Source organism: Pseudochaenichthys georgianus, chromosome 21 (assembly GCF_902827115.2).
Source record: "Pseudochaenichthys georgianus chromosome 21, fPseGeo1.2, whole genome shotgun sequence".
Lineage (NCBI taxonomy): Eukaryota > Metazoa > Chordata > Actinopteri > Perciformes > Channichthyidae > Pseudochaenichthys > Pseudochaenichthys georgianus.
In genome coordinates this window covers 38,350,056-38,371,312 of record NC_047523.1, presented here as the reverse complement: position 1 = coordinate 38,371,312, position 21,257 = coordinate 38,350,056, and the positions used below count along the sequence as shown (strand labels likewise).

The following is a 21,257-nucleotide window of genomic DNA, read 5'->3' as shown; positions in this document are numbered from 1 at the left end:
ATTTATCATATTTATATATGTTTAGTAGCTTGTGGAAGTGCGCTCCAAAATATTTGTTGATCTTGTTTATTGGTATTTATTATTTTGATATTTATTTAAATGTATCGTTTATATTTGTATTGGTTTTTCAGTTGAATTATACGTTCAGGGTAATCAACAGTTAACAAGATACTGTTCAAATTATTATTTGTTTTAAAGTTCAATAAATGGATGTTTTCAAAGTCAATGAATAATCGTATTTAATAATCGTGATATCAATTATTGACCAAAATAACCGTGATTATGATTTTTGCCATAATTGAGCAGCCCTAATATATATATATATATATATATACACACACACAGTTTATATAGATATATACACAGCTTGATATTTATTATTTATTATTACTGGCTACCATCTCATTCAACTACTGTAACATAATATATCATTACTTTGCAATACTTTTCTTTCACTACTGCTATATGGCTGATATCACACTACTTCTGCACTTATTTATGTACTGTTTTCCACCTGGACGGGTACTTTTTGTAAATTGTAATTTCTATCTCTAATATTTGATGCATGCCTCTCTAATTTGTTGCTGTAACAATATAAAATGTCCCCTCTGTGGGACTGATAAAGGTATTCTGATTTTGTACAGGACACAGTTGTTATTAAATGAGTGATTTATAGGAGAAATACACTGGGAGACGTCCTCTTGTCTTCCACCAAAGAGCTTTCGACACACAGTCACAGAGGACTGACCGAATGACCATTATGTTTCCAACCGTCTCTCACTAAAGCAAATCTACTGAGTCGATACTGAGGTCATGAGACTGCGCAGCTCTAAAGGGTGTTATTATCACCATCATAAAATCAATATCCCATCAACTGTAACACATTAGTAAAGCCGGCCATCATTAATGCATTACGACCCTAAACACACTACAGCCAACATGTGTAAATAAACACCTTTAACAAACCTATTGTTCTCCAGGGCTGCAGTGATGAAATGTGAGCGCTCGAGACTGCACCGAACCAACAGCGAAGTCATCAGTAAATAATATGTTACTGTACATTTTATTCATTTACACTCCAGGAGAAACTATCCTTCTGCTACGGTCTGTTATAAAACAGTTTCAGAGGCAGAGTGAGACACTGGTTTCACTGCAAACACATCTATAGACTTATTTCTGATACAAATATGAAGTTTTAAGGCCCGGACCCACCAAGCTGACACAGACGGACCCCCGACTGTTGTGTCGCCTCATGTCTCCTACGTCTTGGCCATGTGTCGCACTGGAACACACCGCAAAGACTTCAGCTGACGGCCAAGAAGCACGTACGAACTGCGCATGCGTGAGTGGCAATACCTCTCCTCACCAGCAGGCGGCGGTAGTGTGTATTCATCGTTCAAAAGAGGCAACAACCGGAAGACAGACTGCGTGATAACCGAGAGAAGAAGAACAGACTGCGTGATATAGACAAACAACACATAGCGTGTGCGTTCCATTTTCACTCTACAGCGAGAAAAGGCGGCGGCACGGCTGAAAAGACACGCCGGTGCGGGACAAACCAATCTGAGTAGGGCGTGTTGAGGCCTATGGTCGAGGCTCATCGTCGGCCTGACGCCCATCGACGGCCAACATCGGCTTGGTGTGTCCGGGCCTTTAGGCTACAAGACAACTCCACAGAACTAGTTATGTAGTGGAAGCTCAGAATAATGAACAAGGCGGGTCTAGTCCGAACTGAACATTTTACTTTATATATTAACGCAGCAGTTTACATCAAGAACAGTAGATGTAGTGTAAACATGCACTCGAAATCCCGTATTCATTTCAATATCAACAAACTGGAAAAACACACAACACAACTTGCACTTCCTGTTAAACATTTCAAAGTTAAAGGTAGGTAAGAATGGAGAAACCAGCTCGAGTGCGCTAGAATTTGAAAGTACACAACCGAAAAAAATCTTCCCCTTCCTTCAGACCTCCTCACAGAGCCCCTCCTCCAACACACACGAACGCGCACATGACCAATGAGGGCACGAGATAAGTCTGTGCCCAGATGGAAGGCTGACAGGCAGGTAGGCCATCCAGTTACTTTAGCCGGGCCGGCTCAGATGATTGGTCGTGCTTTTTACAGCGCCACGGCTTCCACAGATGACTTTTCTTTATGGATTTTTTGTCAAAGCATTTCATGTATTCATTGCTATCAGGACGTTAAGAGCATTCCATGAAATATAACAAGTGTTTCTGAAGTGAATTACCTAGCCCACCTTTAAACTGAATTATTACCCTTACATTTTGAGGTAAATCGGGAAACAATATGCTTCAACATTTCTCCTGTAACTTATGTCAGAAAGCAAATAAACAAATGACTTCACTGCTTTAAATCAAACAGGTTACAACAGAGCATAAAGTGGTGTACATACAGTCAGTGCTTCTCACGTTCCGATTAACCCAGCTTCCCCAAATGTCTTTCTTTTTGGTGTCTGTATACGCCGGGATCCGGAGTCATGGATGATCCTGCGGTCCTGTGTCCTGGATCGCGAGCCCTGGATCTTGAGTCGTGGCTGTGGTCCTGGGTCATAAGTCCTGGATGGATATCCTCGTGGATTACCTATGTTGCAAATGTATTATCTTTTCAATTTACACACGGCATCTATTGCACGTCTGTCCGTCCTGGGAGAGGGATCCCTCCTCTGTTGCTCTCCCTGAGGTTTCTCCCATTTTTCCCTTTAGGGACGGGTGGCGCAGTGGTCTGTGCATCTGATTATCAGATCAAGGGGGGTGCTGGGGAACTCCAGTTCGAAACCCGCTCCTGCCCCCACTGCGTCAGTGTGTCCTTGGGCAAGACACTTCACCCGGATTTGCTCCTATCGTACATGTCCACAGTACATGTATAATACCAATGTGTACTTGTAAAAGCGCCTCGATGACCTCGAGGCGTGAAGATGGACGGTGTGGCGCAGTGTGCTGTGCAATGATCATCAGATCAAGGGGTGAAACCCGCCGCTGCTGCGTCTGTAAAGCCGGTGTGTCCTTGGGCAAGACACTTCACCTGAACTTGCTCCTGTGGGTATTGTCCACATGTCAGGAGTACATGACCATCGCATGTATGATATGTGTAATGTGTATTTGTGAAGCGCTTTGAGCATCTGGAAAAAGCGCTATAATAAATGTAAGGAATTATTATTATTATTTAAAACTGTGGGTTTTCTCCGGAATTTTTTCCTTGTACGATGTGAGGGTCTAAGGACACAGGGTCTAATGACAGAGGGTGTCGTGTTGTCATACTGATATTCTGTACACACTGTGAAGACCACTGAGACGAATGTAACATTTGTGATATTGGGCTATATAAATAAACATTGATTGATTGATTGATTGATTGATTTGATTCTCACTAAAACACAATTTTTATCGCCATAAAACCTTCGCAAAAGTGCATTTTCTCAATCGCCTGCATTTTTTTTCGACTTTCTATCAGTGTTCTTCTTCATTGCTGCGTTTCTTAGGGTGCCGCCGCCTGTAGCTCACTGAAACGCTGTGATACCCGTCAGAAACGTAGAGCATAAAACGTCTCATATCTTTGTGAAAGAGAACAAACAAACCCAGGATCCACTCGTTAACAAAACATAACTCCATGGTGCTTCATACTTGTTGTTGCACTCGTCACATGAATGTGAATGCAGCAGAGAGCTGTTGAGATGCCATAAATACACCTGTCTACATCAGAACCAAACCTACACAGCTACATCAGCCAGGAAGTATGTTTTTATGTTATTAAAAAGGTGAGCTGTCTCTTGAATACAATTGAAAATTATTTTGGATTTCTATTCTGCAGCATGATTCATTTGCTGAAGCCTCGTTTAGGATAATGGGGTTCTTCTCTTCAAAGAACTGGCGGAGCTTTGTTAACCTCACAATTAATACATTCAAAACTCCAACAGATACAAAGCCATGGCACACGAGCGGGCGGAGGAAGAGCGCATTTTAAAATAGTCACTGCACAAAATTTGAAGGGGCTCTATTCTGCTGATGTATATTAGTATGTAGTGTCTCTACTTTAAAGAGTCCTCTCCTGCTGATGTTCAGGTGTATATCAGTATGTAGTGTCTCTACTTTAAAGAGTCCTCTCCTGCTGATGTTCAGGTGTATATCAGTATGTAGTGTCTCTACTTTAAAGAGTCCTCTCCTGCTGATGTTCAGGTGTATATCAGTATGTAGTGTCTCTACTTTAAAGAGTCCTCTCCTGCTGATGTTCAGGTGTATATCAGTATGTAGTGTCTCTACTTTAAAGAGTCCTCTCCTGCTGATTTTCAGGTGTATATCAGTATGTAGTGTCTCTACTTTAAAGAGTCCTCTCCTGATGATGTTCAGGTGTATATCAGTATGTAGTGTCTCTACTTTAAAGAGTCCTCTCCTGCTGATGTTCAGGTGTATATCAGTATGTATTGTCTCTACTTTAAAGAGTCCTCTCCTGCTGATGTTCAGGTGTATATCAGTATGTATTGTCTCTACTTTAAAGAGTCCTCTCCTGCTGATGTTCAGGTGTATATCAGTATGTAGTGTCTCTACTTTAAAGAGTCCTCTCCTGCTGATGTTCAGGTTCATATCAGTATGTAGTGTCTCTACTTTAAAGAGTCCTCTCCTGCTGATGTTCAGGTGTATATCAGTATGTAGTGTCTCTACTTTAAAGAGTCCTCTCCTGCTGATGTTCAGGTGTATATCAGTATGTAGTGTCTCTACTTTAAAGAGTCCTCTCCTGATGATGTTCAGGTGTATATCAGTATGTAGTGTCTCTACTTTAAAGAGTCCTCTCCTGCTGATGTTCAGGTGTATATCAGTATGTATTGTCTCTACTTTAAAGAGTCCTCTCCTGCTGATGTTCAGGTGTATATCAGTATGTAGTGTCTCTACTTTAAAGAGTCCTCTCCTGCTGATGTTCAGGTTCATATCAGTATGTAGTGTCTCTACTTTAAAGAGTCCTCTCCTGCTGATGTTCAGGTGTATATTAGTATGTAGTGTCTCTACTTTAAAGAGTCCTCTCCTGCTGATGATCAGGTTCATATCAGTATGTATTGTCTCTACTTTAAAGAGTCCTCTCCTGCTGATGTTCAGGTGTATATCAGTATGTAGTGTCTCTACTTTAAAGAGTCCTCTCCTGCTGATGTTCAGGTGTATATCAGTATGTAGTGTCTCTACTTTAAAGAGTCCTCTCCTGCTGATGTTCAGGTGTATATCAGTATGTAGTCTCTACTTTAAAGAGTCCTCTCCTGCTGATGTTCAGGTGTATATCAGTATGTAGTGTCTCTACTTTAAAGAGTCCTCTCCTGCTGATGTTCAGGTGTATATCAGTATGTAGTGTCTCTACTTTAAAGAGTCCTCTCCTGATGATGTTCAGGTGTATATCAGTATGTAGTGTCTCTACTTTAAAGAGTCCTCTCCTGCTGATGTTCAGGTGTATATCAGTATGTATTGTCTCTACTTTAAAGAGTCCTCTCCTGCTGATGTTCAGGTGTATATCAGTATGTATTGTCTCTACTTTAAAGAGTCCTCTCCTGCTGATGTTCAGGTGTATATCAGTATGTAGTGTCTCTACTTTAAAGAGTCCTCTCCTGCTGATGTTCAGGTTCATATCAGTATGTAGTGTCTCTACTTTAAAGAGTCCTCTCCTGCTGATGTTCAGGTGTATATCAGTATGTAGTGTCTCTACTTTAAAGAGTCCTCTCCTGCTGATGTTCAGGTGTATATCAGTATGTAGTGTCTCTACTTTAAAGAGTCCTCTCCTGATGATGTTCAGGTGTATATCAGTATGTAGTGTCTCTACTTTAAAGAGTCCTCTCCTGCTGATGTTCAGGTGTATATCAGTATGTATTGTCTCTACTTTAAAGAGTCCTCTCCTGCTGATGTTCAGGTGTATATCAGTATGTAGTGTCTCTACTTTAAAGAGTCCTCTCCTGCTGATGTTCAGGTTCATATCAGTATGTAGTGTCTCTACTTTAAAGAGTCCTCTCCTGCTGATGTTCAGGTGTATATTAGTATGTAGTGTCTCTACTTTAAAGAGTCCTCTCCTGCTGATGATCAGGTTCATATCAGTATGTATTGTCTCTACTTTAAAGAGTCCTCTCCTGCTGATGTTCAGGTGTATATCAGTATGTAGTGTCTCTACTTTAAAGAGTCCTCTCCTGCTGATGTTCAGGTGTATATCAGTATGTAGTGTCTCTACTTTAAAGAGTCCTCTCCTGCTGATGTTCAGGTGTATATCAGTATGTAGTCTCTACTTTAAAGAGTCCTCTCCTGCTGATGTTCAGGTGTATATCAGTATGTAGTGTCTCTACTTTAAAGAGTCCTCTCCTGCTGATGTTCAGGTGTATATCAGTATGTAGTGTCTCTACTTTAAAGAGTCCTCTCCTGCTGATGTTCAGGTGTATATCAGTATGTAGTGTCTCTACTTTAAAGAGTCCTCTCCTGCTGATGTTCAGGTGTATATCAGTATGTAGTGTCTCTACTTTAAAGAGTCCTCTCCTGCTGATGTTCAGGTGTATATCAGTATGTAGTGTCTCTACTTTAAAGAGTCCTCTCCTGCTGATGTTCAGGTGTATATCAGTATGTAGTGTCTCTACTTTAAAGAGTCCTTTCCTGCTGATGTTCAGGTGTATATCAGTATGTAGTGTCTCTACTTTAAAGAGTCCTCTCCTGCTGATGTTCAGGTGTATATCAGTATGTAGTGTCTCTACTTTAAAGAGTCCTCTCCTGCTGATGTTCAGGTGTATGTCAGTATGTAGTGTCTCTACTTTAAAGAGTCCTCTCCTGCTGATGTTCAGCTGTATATCAGTATGTAGTCTCTACTTTAAAGAGTCCTCTCCTGCTGATGTTCAGGTGTATATCAGTATGTAGTGTCTCTACTTTAAAGAGTCCTCTCCTGCTGATGTTCAGGTGTATATCAGTATTTAGTGTCTCTACATGTCTCCATGCTTTAATGTTCAAAAAGCTCTTTATTTTTCTCATACTGTCTGTGCTGCAGCACCTGTTTTTCCCCTCTGTCTGAAACCAGAGCCCAGTCTGCTCTGATTGGTTAGCTGGCCGGCTCTGTTGTGATTGGTCAACCAGCTTAGAGATGTCCCGCCCCTTAGCCTATCACCTACAATGTGTTGGAGCGCTATCCAATAGAAGCACAAGTGTTACGTAGAGATCCCACTATGTTATGGAAGTAAACAAAGGAGTCCAATGGCACTCAACAACTATGGGACTTTAGCCTTTGCAGACCATTGACATGCATAAAAACCTATATAAACACACCAGAGGAAAGGGAAAAGCATAAAAGGGCCTCTTTAACATAAACATATTGTTGGCCTATATCTCAAAAGAATTCAGTGCATATTTTCCACTTCCTGTGAAAACACCAAAGTGCAGAGGGGCAGTAATGCTTTGTGAAGTCATGTCTCCTTTTGACCCAGTACACACAAACGGACGGTAGAACACACGCAGGTGTTCCCGGGGTGGCACTAAGAGGAGCTTGGTGGTGTTTGTGAAATAAAATCTGTTGCTAAGCTACAAGAGCAGTTTTCTGGACTCACAGGGGAGTGTGTCAGGAGTGTTTTTCTGAAAAGTACTCATCCATGTTTGGTTCAAATATGATCTCCAAAACAGCAGCATCCTCGGCCTCCAAGGGAACTCTTTCTCTAAAATATGATTAATCAAAGCAAACAGCAGCTGGAACCACCGTGTGTTTTCAACCCTGAACCAAAGGATGTGAAATCTGATGTTTAGATGAACCACGTATCAATAGTTACCATCAAATCAGATATACAGGGTCTGCCGATTTGATAAGGTTAGACTGAAGCACTCTACAGTGCACCAGTCAATCCTACAATGAAATAATCAAATGTACATTAAAGGCTCTTGAACACATTGTCTCCAGTGATTGTGATAGTATGTTAAAGAGTCCTCTCCTGCTGATGTTCAGGTGTATATCAGTATGTAGTGTCTCTACTTTAAAGAGTCCTCTCCTGCTGATGTTCAGGTGTATATCAGTATGTAGTGTCTCTACTTTAAAGAGTCCTCTCCTGCTGATGTTCAGGTGTATATCAGTATGTAGTGTCTCTACTTTAAAGAGTCCTCTCCTGCTGATGTTCAGGTGTATATCAGTATGTAGTGTCTCTACTTTAAAGAGTCCTCTCCTGCTGATGTTCAGGTGTATATCAGTATGTAGTGTCTCTACTTTAAAGAGTCCTCTCCTGCTGATGTTCAGGTGTATATCAGTATCTAGTGTTTCTACTTTAAAGAGTCCTCTCCTGCTGATGTGCAGGTGTATATCAGTATGTAGTGTCTCTACTTTAAAGAGTCCTGTCCTGCTGATGTTCAGGTATATATCAGTATGTAGTGTCTCTACTTTAAAGAGTTATCTCCTGCTGATGTTCAGGTGTATATCAGTATGTAGTGTCTCTACTTTAAAGAGTTATCTCCTGCTGATGTTCAGGTGTATATCAGTTTGTAGTGTCTCTACTTTAAAGAGTCCTCTCCTGCTGATGTTCAGGTGTATATCAGTATGTAGTGTCTCTACTTTAAAGAGTCCTCTCCTGCTGATGTTCAGGTGTATATCAGTATGTAGTGTCTCTACTTTAAAGAGTCCTCTCCTGCTGATGTTCAGGTGTATATCAGTATGTAGTGTCTCTACTTTAAAGAGTCCTCTCCTGCTGATGTTCAGGTGTATATCAGTATCTAGTGTTTCTACTTTAAAGAGTCCTCTCCTGCTGATGTGCAGGTGTATATCAGTATGTAGTGTCTCTACTTTAAAGAGTCCTGTCCTGCTGATGTTCAGGTATATATCAGTATGTAGTGTCTCTACTTTAAAGAGTTATCTCCTGCTGATGTTCAGGTGTATATCAGTATGTAGTGTCTCTACTTTAAAGAGTTATCTCCTGCTGATGTTCAGGTGTATATCAGTTTGTAGTGTCTCTACTTTAAATAGTCCTCTCCTGCTGATGTTCAGGTGTATATCAGTATGTAGTGTCTCTACTTTAAAGAGTCCTCTCCTGCTGATGTTCAGGTGTATATCAGTATGTAGTGTCTATACTTTAAAGAGTCCTCTCCTGCTGATGTTCAGGTGTATATCAGTATGTAGTGTCTCTACTTTAAAGAGTCCTCTCCTGCTGATGTTCAGGTGTATATCAGTATGTAGAGTCTCTACTTTAAAGAGTCCTCTCCTGCTGATGTTCAGGTGTATATCAGTATGTAGTGTCTCTACTTTAAAGAGTCCTCTCCTGCTGATGTTCAGGTGTACATCAGTATGTAGTGTCTCTACTTTAAAGAGTTCTCTCCTGCTGATGTTCAGGTGTATATCAGTATGTAGTGTCTCTACATGTCTCCATGCTTTAATGTTCAAAAAGCTCTTTATTTTTCTCATACTGCCTGTGCTGCAGCACCTCTTTTCACCCTCTGTCTGAAACCAGAGCCAAGTCTGCTCTGGTTAGCTTTTGTAGACCACTTACATGCAACAAAAACACACTACAGGAAATAGAAAACTAAAAACAGCACAATAGGGCGCCTTTAATTGTTTGTTTCCTTGTTTTCTCTCTTAATATTTGTCCTTGGTGATGTTACAAATGAAGCTTACTTTGATGCAAGAACATGTATAGACTTTATCTGACAGTAAAAGTATTATGGTCTGGTATCGGATGGTATCGTAGATTGTGATTGGACACGTTTCCTGTTCTCCTGCAGGAGAGGAAAGCTGTTAAAGGTGTGTCTTTAGGGTCTGACCCTCAGAGGGAAATTAAAAGCGTGTGTTGAAGCAGGACTCAGAGGGATAGGGTTTAAGAAGGCAGGTGAAGGAAGATGGATAATTGGGACATCTGTTTTGAGTTGCAACACATTAGCAGCAATTGGCCATTCAATTAGACTGCCTGCCACCACTGGATCCTCTGAGTTTGGAGAGAGGGCAGAGCGGAAAGGAAGCATTTTGTATCTTCATTTCCACTGTAGGTCTAGATTTTTTTTACAATACTGAAAGTCACCAGCAACAGATCATACTGAAGATTATTTCTGCAAAGTAGTCATTTCGTTATACCTCATAAATGTCTGCTGTTTTGTTTTAAAGAGAAAAGACAAGAAGGTGTAAGGGAGATATATTAAGTGTTTTTACTTTGATTTGTTCTCTTTTGGTTTCTCGCTTGGCTAGAATTTGTATTGCTCTTTTGACACATAACTGATATTTTTTAAAGGGTACCTCCACTGATTTTACACATCAAAAGCTGTTTCCAAGTCTCTAGGGATGCTTCAAATCCGAGGCTTCAGATCAAGGCAACATTTGCTGCTACATACCTAATCAGAATGATAAACTGCATATATATATATATATATATATATATATATATATATATATTATATATATATAATATATATATATATATATATATATTAGGGCTGTCAAACGATTACAATTTTTAATCAGATTAATCACAGCTTAAAAATTAATTAATCATGATTAATCACCATTCGAACTATGTCCAAAATATGCCATTTATTTATGTGTATTATTGTGGGAATGGAAAGATAATGAAAGAAGGCGGATATATCCATTTAACATACAGTATCTATGTTTATTATAACATTTTCTGCATGTCAAAATGAAAGACAACCCACACGGGGGAGTACTTCAGGAAAGTCGACAGAGGGGCGGGGCGGCGGCGGCGGCTAGTGGAGTACCTCGGGGACCACAGAGTGTGAACGTTGTGATCAGCTGTTTTAGCGCAGTTCTCCAGTGAAGGGGGGGAGTCTCCCTCCGCTGCCGGTTGGCGTAGTTTTGGCACAGTTCCGTTGTACAGACCGACGTTAACACCAGCCTGTCTGTGCACACGGAGACCGACTCTGTCGTCCGGTGATCTAACCGCCTTCTGGAAAAGCTTCACAAGTACGTCGGTACGCAAATGCGCTTTGTGACACGCATTTCAGATTACGCACATAACCTGCGTACCAGTTATGTGCACCCCTGTACCAGAGCCATATTATTACTATTATATGGCTCTGCCCTGTACTACAGCAAGAGTATTCTGCGTCGGGACTTCCTGCAACAACACCACGCCGTTATCAAAGATGTTCTATTGAGAAGTCGATCACTACGTGACAAAAGTTTTCAAAACCGTGGCTACTGAAATCAATCTTACTAACTGCTGTCTGTGCAATTTACTCCGCGCGAGTTGGCAGACTTTATTTTGCTTACTTTAACATCATTTTTCATGGTGGGGCTAAGCCATTTCTTGGTATGGGTGTAGCCTACCCCAGCCATACCCTGGCGTTGCCGCTGGTGGCACGTATGGGGCGGGCCATTCTGCACATGCGTTAAATGCGTTAAATATTTTAACGCAATTAATTAAAAAAATGAATTACCGCCGTTAACGCGATAATTTTGACAGCACTAATATATATATATATAGATATATATAGTGTCAAAAGCCTTTTCAAACCACTTTTACAGAAACATTTAGTCAATTCAAGGCAGTTAAAACCTTCAAGATAATTAGATGAAGCCCAGATATAGCTTCCTGAACTTTTTCCGAACTTCTAAAAAGTTCTTTTAATAAAAAAACAAACAGGATGACAAGAGGTGTGTGCTGCATCATGACCTGCAAACATCTGTCTCCCTATGCTTATGAAATCATCCGTTACAAACCTCAGCTACAGAAAGTGAGTTTGAAGGCCTTGTTTTCAGCAAACAGACGACACCACACTAATAATGTGTAAATACACTCTAAAAGTGTCTTATTATCACCCGTGTTATCAACCAAATACATGACGTTATTGATTTATGCCTTGACATCAGGGGCGGACTTGGCCATCGGGACTTTCGGGACGAATCCCGATGGGCCGGTACTGAAGTGGACCAGTCGGACGATGTGGGCCGGTCGGACGAGTCACTAGCACCCCCCCCGTTGAAAATGTACTAGCGGTAATTACTTGCGATACCGAGGTGGGCCGGTCGAGAGTCCCGGGCTGATTTGTAGTCCCAGTCCGCTCCTGCTCGACATTGATGAGTAAAAAGGAATAATGTTGGAACAATGTTTCTTGAGCTCACAACATTGAGAAGAAGACAAAAGGCGACCCCTCCCTCAAAGGCCTCCATGATTGAATGCAGTAATAAGTGTTGCAGATCACATGATTAGCGCTTTAATGTCGTCAGTAAAAGGCCTCGGAGCAACACAGAGTGGAAAGTAACAATGAAAAGACTCGTGCTTCACTTAAAGATTGACTGATAATATGAGAGTTATCCATGGCTCAGAGCTGTATCACTTAAACAAAAAACTTCACCTGTATGAAAGTTGAAAAAGAAAGAGAAATCCTTGTCCTCGCTTTGCAGGGTTTTGATTTCCGGAACAACCCTTCAGGCTAAAACAGATGAAAGATCACAAGGTTGAGTGCATTTCCAAAGACTTGGGGAAAAACTCATTCCTGGTAACACGCCGCGCAAGAAACGTTGTTATCTCGGGATCTCCCATAGCAGCAGCGGTCTAACAGAGGGGGGTTCCGGCTCCTATGTAAACAGATATGCTAAAAACAACAGCATGGTGAGGAAAGAACAACAAATACAGGAGCTCGTTCCCACACACATCGAATGACAATGTGGCTTTCGCAGAAACACAAATAGATGCAGGGTCACATCCTTTCACACAGAACTAAACCATCAGCTGGGGTTTTAGCTCTGAAACCAAACACTAGATTCCAAGAAGAAGCAAAAAGGGTGTAAGAATCCTTTCACCATGTGACAAAGTTGTGACTGTTCATGTACTTTCAAACGGCAACTCGACCATTTTTTTTGTAAAGTTGGATACATAACATATATATACATCCCATATACTGTGGGACAATTTTTACTATTTTCAGAGAATATATATATATATATTAAAGAGCACCTAATTTCACCCTCTGTCTGAAACCAGTGCCCAGTCTGCTCCATATTAGTCGTTTAAGTCTCTCCTGTGACATGGCTCCATGTCCTGATTGGTTAGCTGGCCAGCTCTGTTGTGATTGGTCAACCTCTTAGAGATGTCCCGCCCCTTAGCCTATCACGTACAAGCATACTTGCCAACCTTGAGACCTCAGAAATCGGGAGCATTTCCAAAACCACGGGGGGGGGGGGGGGGGACGCCGGAGCAGGGATCGCCGGAGCTGTATTAGATTAACATTAACATGCTTATTGTAGCTGTAAGTGCACTGTCTTGCGGCCTGAAGCACCATCCTTGATGGCGCATATGTGTGGGCAGGAAAGGAGTGAGCAGAGGAGAGTTGTCGATTCTTGTTCTGTTTTCTGTGACTATCTTCCTCACCCTCTCAGATTTTCAGTTGCGCGCTCTACTAAAGAGACGCGCTACCATGGAAACCAAACAATGGTGTAGCTGTATTAAAGTCCGAGTGGAAACTTTCCTGAATAAATCTGATTTTGTCAGAAATCGGGAGAAATATGACCCCGGGAGGAAACCGGGACAAGGCAATGAAATCGGGAGTCTCCCGCGAAAATCGGGAGGGTTGGCAAGTATGCGTACAATGTGTTGGAGCGCTAGCCAATACAAGCACAAGTGTTACAAAATGATGTCACTATGGAACAGAAGTAAAGGAGTCCATGGGGTATAATACTCTAGAAGAGCCACATTGTTAGAGAAAAAGTTTACAATATATGCCCATATCAAACCTCCCATTTCTAGGTAAAATCATTGAGTAATTTCTTGCATTTAAATAGTTGTTTCGATGTGTTCCAGTCAGGCTTTCGTCCAAACCACAGCACTGAGACTGCTCTTGTAAAGGTCTTCAATGACATCCACTTAAACACAGACAGTGGCAGAACTTCAGCGTGTTAGTATTATTAGATCTCAGTGCTGCGTTTGACACTGTTGACCACAGCATATTACTAGACCGACTGGAAAACTGGGTGGGACTTTCGGAAACAGTTCTAAATTGGTTTGAATCCTACCTAAAGGACAGAAACAACTTTGTTTCTATAGGTAAATACACATCTGAGTTGACAAATATGACATGTGGGGTTCCTCAAGGCTCCATCTTGGGGCCTCTTCTCTTTAACATCTACATGCTACCACTGGCTCAGATAATGAAAAACAACTAAATAAGTTACCATAGCTATGCGGATGACACACAAATCTACGTAACAATTTCACCAGGAGACTATGCTCCAATTCAAACACTGAGTAGGTGCATTGAACAAATCAATGACTGGATGTGTCAGAACTTTCTCCAATTAAACAAAGATAAAACTGAGGTAATGGAGCCAAGGCAGAACATATAAAAGTTAGCGCTGAGCTTCAGTCTGCAATGTTCAAAACAACAGATAAAGCCAGAAATCTAGGTGTAGTCATGGACTCTGACCTGAGTTTCAACAGTCACATTAAAACAGTTACTAAATCAGCCTACTATCACCTAAAGAACATATCTAGGATTAAAAGACTAATGTCACAGCAGGATTTGGAAAAACTTGTCCATGCTTTTATCTTCAGTAGACTCGACTACTGCAATGGTGTCTTCACAGGTCTCACTAAAACATCTATTAGGAAGCTGCAGCTGATTCAGAACGCCGCTGCTCGAGTCCTCACTGACACTAAGAAAGTGGATCAAATCACTCCTGCTCTGAAGTCTTTACACTGGCTTCCTGTGTGTCAAAGAATATATTTCAAAATACTGCTGCTGGTTTATAAAGCTTTGAATGGTTTAGGCCCAAAATATATTTCTGACCTCCTGCTAAATTATGAACCATCCAGATCTCTCAGGTCTTCAGGGACTGGTCAGCTTTCTGTCCCCAGAGCCAGAACTAAACATGGAGAAGCAGCGTTCAGTTATTATGCTCCAAACATCTGGAACAAACTCCCAGAAACCTGCAGGTCCGCTGCAACTCTGACTACTTTTAAATCCAGGCTGAAGACTTTTTTTTTGCCGCTGCTTTTAATTGAACTATTCATATCTTAAACTGCACTGTAACTTTTATCCATGTATTTTTTCTTTTAATGTTTATTTTATTATCTTTTAATAAGCTGGTTTTAAATGCCATTGTCTTAATGTCTTTCGTTTTTTGTAAAGCACTTTGAATTGCCTTGTGTTGAAAGGTGCTATATAAATAAACTTGCCTTGCCTTACAAGCAGCACACGGCCTGATAATTACAGTTACATTTGTGAGCAGCCAAAAGGATAATGTACACACACACACACACACTTTGTGTTGTGCAATTAAGTATACCTTTAAATAATGGTGGAAAATTAAAGTAATTTAGGTAAGCACCTTTATTACAGACTAAATTCAGCAGCCCTGGAGAAATGTTTTGAAAGCGGTATTGATGTTGTAAAAGAAATACCAGGGGCATTTGGAGTTAATAAGGAACATGTAGACTAAGCAGCAGCACATTAAAACTCTCCCCTGAAACCATCCACTGAAAGTTCATTACAAGCCCAGATAAAGAAGAATAAACAACCTGGAATCAGTCTTTCCAAAGCTTAGGGCAAACAACCAAAACAACTTAAAGTTCAGGTATTTATCCTGCAGTTTGCCCTTTCACTTCATAATAAAACAAGCACCATGTAAATGTGAATCATATCTGTGTTTGGAAACCTGCTTTAAGGTCAGCGTTATATCATGTGATATGTGTCTCCATATACGTCGAGGCTAATCCTGTTGCTGTGGTCCTGTGTCCTGGATCCTCTATCCTGAGTACTGGATCTGAGTCCTGGACTTCGAGTCCTGGCTGAACCCGTCTCTGCGGTCCTGCCTGACTCTAACCATACTACTTCCCTGATGGCTCCCACAAGATTGCTGACATCCTCATGGATTCATCTTCTTATTATAGACACACTTTCCAAACATTTGGTCTTTCCAAACATTTGGACTACCTATGCTGTAAAATGTATTATCTTTTCACTTTACACACGGCATCTATTGCACGTCTGTCCATCCTGGGAGAGGGATCCCTCCTCTGAGGTTTCTCCCATGTTCCCTTTAAACTGTGGGTTTTCTCTGGAAGTTTCTCCTTGTACGATGTGAGGGTCTAAGGACAGAGGGTCTAAGGATAGAGGGTCTAAGGACAGTATTGTCGTACTGATATTCTGTACAAACTGTGAAGTCCACTGTGACAAATATAACATTTGTGATATTTGGCTGTATAAATATTGATTGATTGATTGATTGATTGATTGATTGATTGATTGATTGATTGATTGATTGATTGATTGATTGATCGATCAGCTGCAGGATAAATGTGAAGACTTTCTGATTTTCATTTTAAATATTTATCATCCAGAGTTGTTGTTGTTTCTTTCTGCAATGAGTACTTTTACTCCTACTTCAAGAACATTTTCAGTACGAAATAACCACATGGTAAAATGTGTTTTTGTTAGTCCCGTCTAAATTAAAAATACATGATGCATAGAAACTGCATATTTGCAAATGAAAGTAACAAGAGGAACAATATGGTAAAATATATATATGATAAAACATTTTTATATAATTTGGACAGTATATGGCCATATCACAGTCCTAATGACAACAATCTGATTTTCGGTGGCGACGGACAGACCTTCCTTTTTATATAATTTACAATCTAACAAATGCCTCCAAGTTACAGTCAAGTATAAGATAGTTACTGGCCCCATTTACACGGGAACGCAAACTAAACGCAAACGAACCAAATTCGATATCAAAAAAGTCTTCCGTTCACACGGATACGGCTCAATAAACGTGTCCTTCACACGAGACCGCTCGACCCGCTGGAGAAGCTGTAGTACATATGCCGGGCCTGTAAGTGGCGCTGTACTTCCGCCACAAAATACACCAAAAGCAGCGAAGAAGACCCCCGAGCATGGTTGCCATGGTTGCCCTTCTGTTTATTCTCTGCGGTGGATTTAGCAACATGTAGTTCATGTAGTTCTCCATGTCCACTTGTTGCTGATGGTTGTGGTAGAGGAGCTGTAGATGTTGCACTAACATCTGTAGCATGGTCAGTAGCTACTGACCATGCTACAGCAGTGAGCCGCAGAGATGGGGAGAGGCGGGGCTATGGCTTCATCGTTATCAGGAAATGATCGTATAAGGCGTACACACTGAGCCGTTTGGCCCCCCAGAGTGATCTATCCACCTTGGGACCCGTTATCGCTTGAGGGGTCCGTTTCCGCGGTTCCGTTACGGCATCGTGTGAACGAACGGGCTATACGAAAGAGAAAAGTAGCCGATACAACCCGTTTAGTTCACGTGTAACAGCACAACCGTCTCTGAGAGTCTGTGATTAATAGTTTCTAGGAAACTCCATCTAAATGCAAGAATATCTCACAGTGCAATATATAAAGTAGAGAGAGGGAGAGGGGTTGTGTGCAAAACATATAGCCGTCTGCAGCCTGAGGGGCAACAAGCCAGCTGACAAAGTTTCCATAGCAACCAGCAGCTACACAGTACATCCCATAGTAAAGTCTTTGTCTACAAAACACTGTAGCGCAATGCTAATTAATTAATGTTTGTTAAAGAGTCAACTGTATATAAGGAAACTGTGTCTTTTATGCTGCACTTGAATGTCTTTTTTTTGTATTTACTTTAGGAGTTGATAAGACCTTAGGGGCTTTTCCAAGCATCTTCTCTGCACTAGTTTCCACTGAATGCCTCGCTGGTCAGCCAAAGAGCACATGACCATGAGTTTGCCTGAATGCCGTTAGGTTAGTACTAAAACTATCAGACACAATCTACACTGAAAGAGGCAAGTTTGAGGATTTTTATTCAAGTAAATGTCTGTTAAGTCAGCATATGGTAAGAGGAGTTAACACAATAGTGATGGAGCTTATTCCCAGTGATACAAGTATTGCAATATTTATATATATCGGTTACAAATTGTGGCGACACACAAAGAATGGAACTATGCAAACAAAACAATTCGAGTAAATATAGGCTTAGAGGATGTCACGATAGAAACAAATGTTGGTCAAATGAATACGATATATAAACTTTAACGTAAATGCATCATGACAAGTGGCGAAAACCTTCCCCTCTCCAAGAACTCAGACACTCAATACGCACAGAAGTGACCCTTACAGTGGTGTGAGGACTTAACCCCGCAGCAGCAGGAGGTGGTGGTGGTGTCCCTTTTTCATTTGAGCCTTTTTAAGAGTCTGTAAGCAGCGGGTTTTGCAGCAACAATTCTCTCTGCCCGTTAGAACAGCTAATACAGAACAAGCTACTTATTACAGTCCGAGCAGTGGTGTGACGTAGATTAACTCAAGCAAGTACCATTTTGAGAGACGTGTACCTTACTTGAATATTTCAGATGTGTGCTACTTTGTACTTCTACTCCAATACAATTCAGACATTGTTTTGTGTATATATCTAATACCTTTAGTTACTTTACAGATGTGGATGAATGATGTGAAATATAAATCAGACTTTAGTTCCACCTGGAGTAAATTCACAAGCTACCCTGCAGTATACAAAGTCATTGCTTTGATAATACTTTAATGCATCAATAATTATATCATATTCAATTGGTATATCAGGGAGAATTCAAATGTATTCTGTATATTTTATTATGTGTATTCGTAGATGCTCTTCAGTACATGTGTACTTTGTATGTAAATGTTTTCTTTTCATGTTTATTTTATTCTATTTGTAAGAAATGTTGTAACTCTTGTCCAATGACTGTCAACAATGCTACTGTGGAGGAAAACAATGTCCCAACTTCTCTCAATGCTATTCTGAAATGGCCAATCTGCACGAGCACTTTAACTGTTGGTACTTTAAGTAGATGTTGATGCCAATACCTTCGTACTTTTACTTGAGTAACATTTTGATTGTAATACTTTTACTATTCCTACACTCTGGTACTTTACTCAAGTACAAGATCTGAGTATTTCTACTTTTACACAAGATCTGAGTACTTCTCCCACCTCTACAGTACACACTGCTGGTCACAGTTGCTTCTGATCCTATTTGACTGTTAAGCATCAACAAGTTGAGCAGCAGCAGGGCACTTTAAAGGAAGTGCCCAAAGCCCTGCTGTGCGTTATTGCGCACAGAGAGAGAGAGAGAGAGAGAATTAGAAAGAAAGCTCATCACATACCTGTTTCCAGAGAAAGCTGTCCATGCCGTTTAACATCCAAGAAACAGCCACGTGAATGGCAGAAAGAATAACTCCAGTGACGACTGCTGCGCGCATCCTGACGGGCAGCAGCGTGTAGATGACATGGATGAAGAACACGGTCCACCAGATGCCCTCCGACGCACTTCTGGGCCGGACGAACAGCACTCCGATCACCTGGATCACCATCACCAGCAGGATGACCACGTAGCACACGATCCACATGTGGTCCTGGTGAAACGCGTTCCTGTTGCACACCACCATGAGAACCAGGGTGAGGAAGATGGCCACGGAAAACACCACCGCGAACGTCACGCTGGGCTTCTCTGGGCCACCGGAGCAGTGGAAGCCCAGCATGACCGTGAACACCAGCACCAGCACCGACATGAGCATCGTCAAGCTGCTCTGGTTCAGCCGGAAAAAGTAGCGCTGGTAGAGCCGCTCCAACTTCTCCGACTGGAACTTCTTGGATTTGAAAATGTGCATAACGCTGGAGCAGCACGCCACTAAGGAAAAGTTTACTTCGGGCATGACCTCCTCCTCGTCGCTCCTCGCCTTGGCCCTGCGCTCATCCAGTCCCAACTCCACAGACTTGGGTCTCACCTCGCCGTCTGGACGCTTAGGGGACGACGCACGGTTTTTGTCCTCGCCATGGTCCTGCCAAGCGGACCTGGACCTGAAGCTGACCCTACTGACGGTGGTGGTGGTGGCTCGCCCCCCGGGCTGCCGGTGCTCCAGGTCATCCTCCTCCCTCCACCGACTGTTGGTCCGGGTGAGCTTCTTGCGTGGGGATCTGGCTGAGTATGGGCACCCGTTGGCCACGGACTCAGACTCTCCCCAAGCTGATCTGTGCTCGGTCCCTCCCCTCAACCCGGGGGCACCGACGCCGGGTGGGCTGACACTGTTTGATCTAGACATGGTGGATAAAAAGGAGGCAACAGACAGAAATGTGCCTCTATAAATAAATGCTGCGGGGAATAAAGTTGCTGAATGTCAGGAAACGATTAAGTTCCAAAGATTATAAATCTTTCAAATGTTGGATTTTCCATAATTGTTGCCCTCTCATTTTCATCTAAAAATCCAAACTAGATGAGATTATCCAAAGCAATAGTGCTGAAAAGCTCTGGGAATTAATAAAAAAAACAATTGAACATGCGTAGAAACACAGGGGAGCCACTCCAGGTGGATTTGGCTCTACATCATTGGGCCCAATTAACCACCATCCATGGAGGGGTTGCACGTCAGAGCGCGCTGTAGCCTCGAGGAAATAAAACCATTACACAACTCAGATAGTCCCCCAGAGATCATGGCGCAACACCATCAATTACGCTGTGAGCCCTGTATCTGCGGACATGTTTCCCGCATAGAAAGGCTTTGCGGCCATACGACGGAGGGAAATAAAAAAGGTGAATCCCATGGTTGCTGGTCCCGTCAAGTCTCGATGCACCTGCACTGTCCTACCATGCAGGCTGGACGGCGGGGGGAGCCGCTCACCAAAAAAAGCATCATCACGATCCTGATCGGAGGGGAAAGTCAGCCGCTGCTCGTCCTGCAGAAAACAGCTCCATGCTCCATGTCGCAGCCGGTTTTAACGCACGGTCAATGTATCGCCAACCTCTGCCCCGAAGCAATGTCCCAGCAGCTGTCCATCACTGCCCAAATCCCCAGAGAGCGACTCCTGGTTTGATTTGTAGCCAGACTCCTTGGCGCACAGACAGTCCGCAGCAGCCGTGCCGCGTTTCACTCCGTGTCTACCCGGTGGAGAGGTGTCGTGTTCCCGCAGCCTCGGACAATCCTCTCGGTGTGTGTTTTGAGCGTGGCATCATAACACATTTACCGCTGATTGCTGCTTTAATGGTCATTCAACCAAGTGTGCTTCCTGCAGTCCGCCTCTCCGCCGAGCTTCCATTGGCAAAGGACGAATGGTGAGTCACGATTTGGCGAGCTCTCATTGGACTACAGGCCTGTCAATCAAATTGAAGACAGGCTGTGAGACCCTCGACCGCATTCGATGAATGGGCCGTTCTCACAGCTGGAGAGACCCCTGACTCACACTCACACACACACACACACACACACACACACACACACACACACACACACACACACACACACACACACACACACACAGAGGGGTGTTTAAGTTGACAGAGAACCCCCGTT

The 21,257-nt window shown here is 42.2% G+C and overlaps 1 protein-coding gene across 1 annotated transcript in view; it reads right to left on the bottom strand.

Moving 5' to 3' along the window:
• The window catches only part of adcy5 (adenylate cyclase 5), a 123,320-nt gene extending 102,290 nt beyond the window's left edge, over positions 1 to 21,030 (bottom strand). Inside the window, exon 1 of the mRNA XM_034110218.2 lies at positions 19,077 to 21,030. Within this exon, the coding sequence (XP_033966109.1) occupies positions 19,077 to 20,012 (936 nt within the window). The 5' untranslated portion in view covers positions 20,013 to 21,030. The remainder of the gene's footprint in view (positions 1 to 19,076) is intronic.
• Between the last annotated feature and the right edge of the window lie 227 nt (positions 21,031 to 21,257).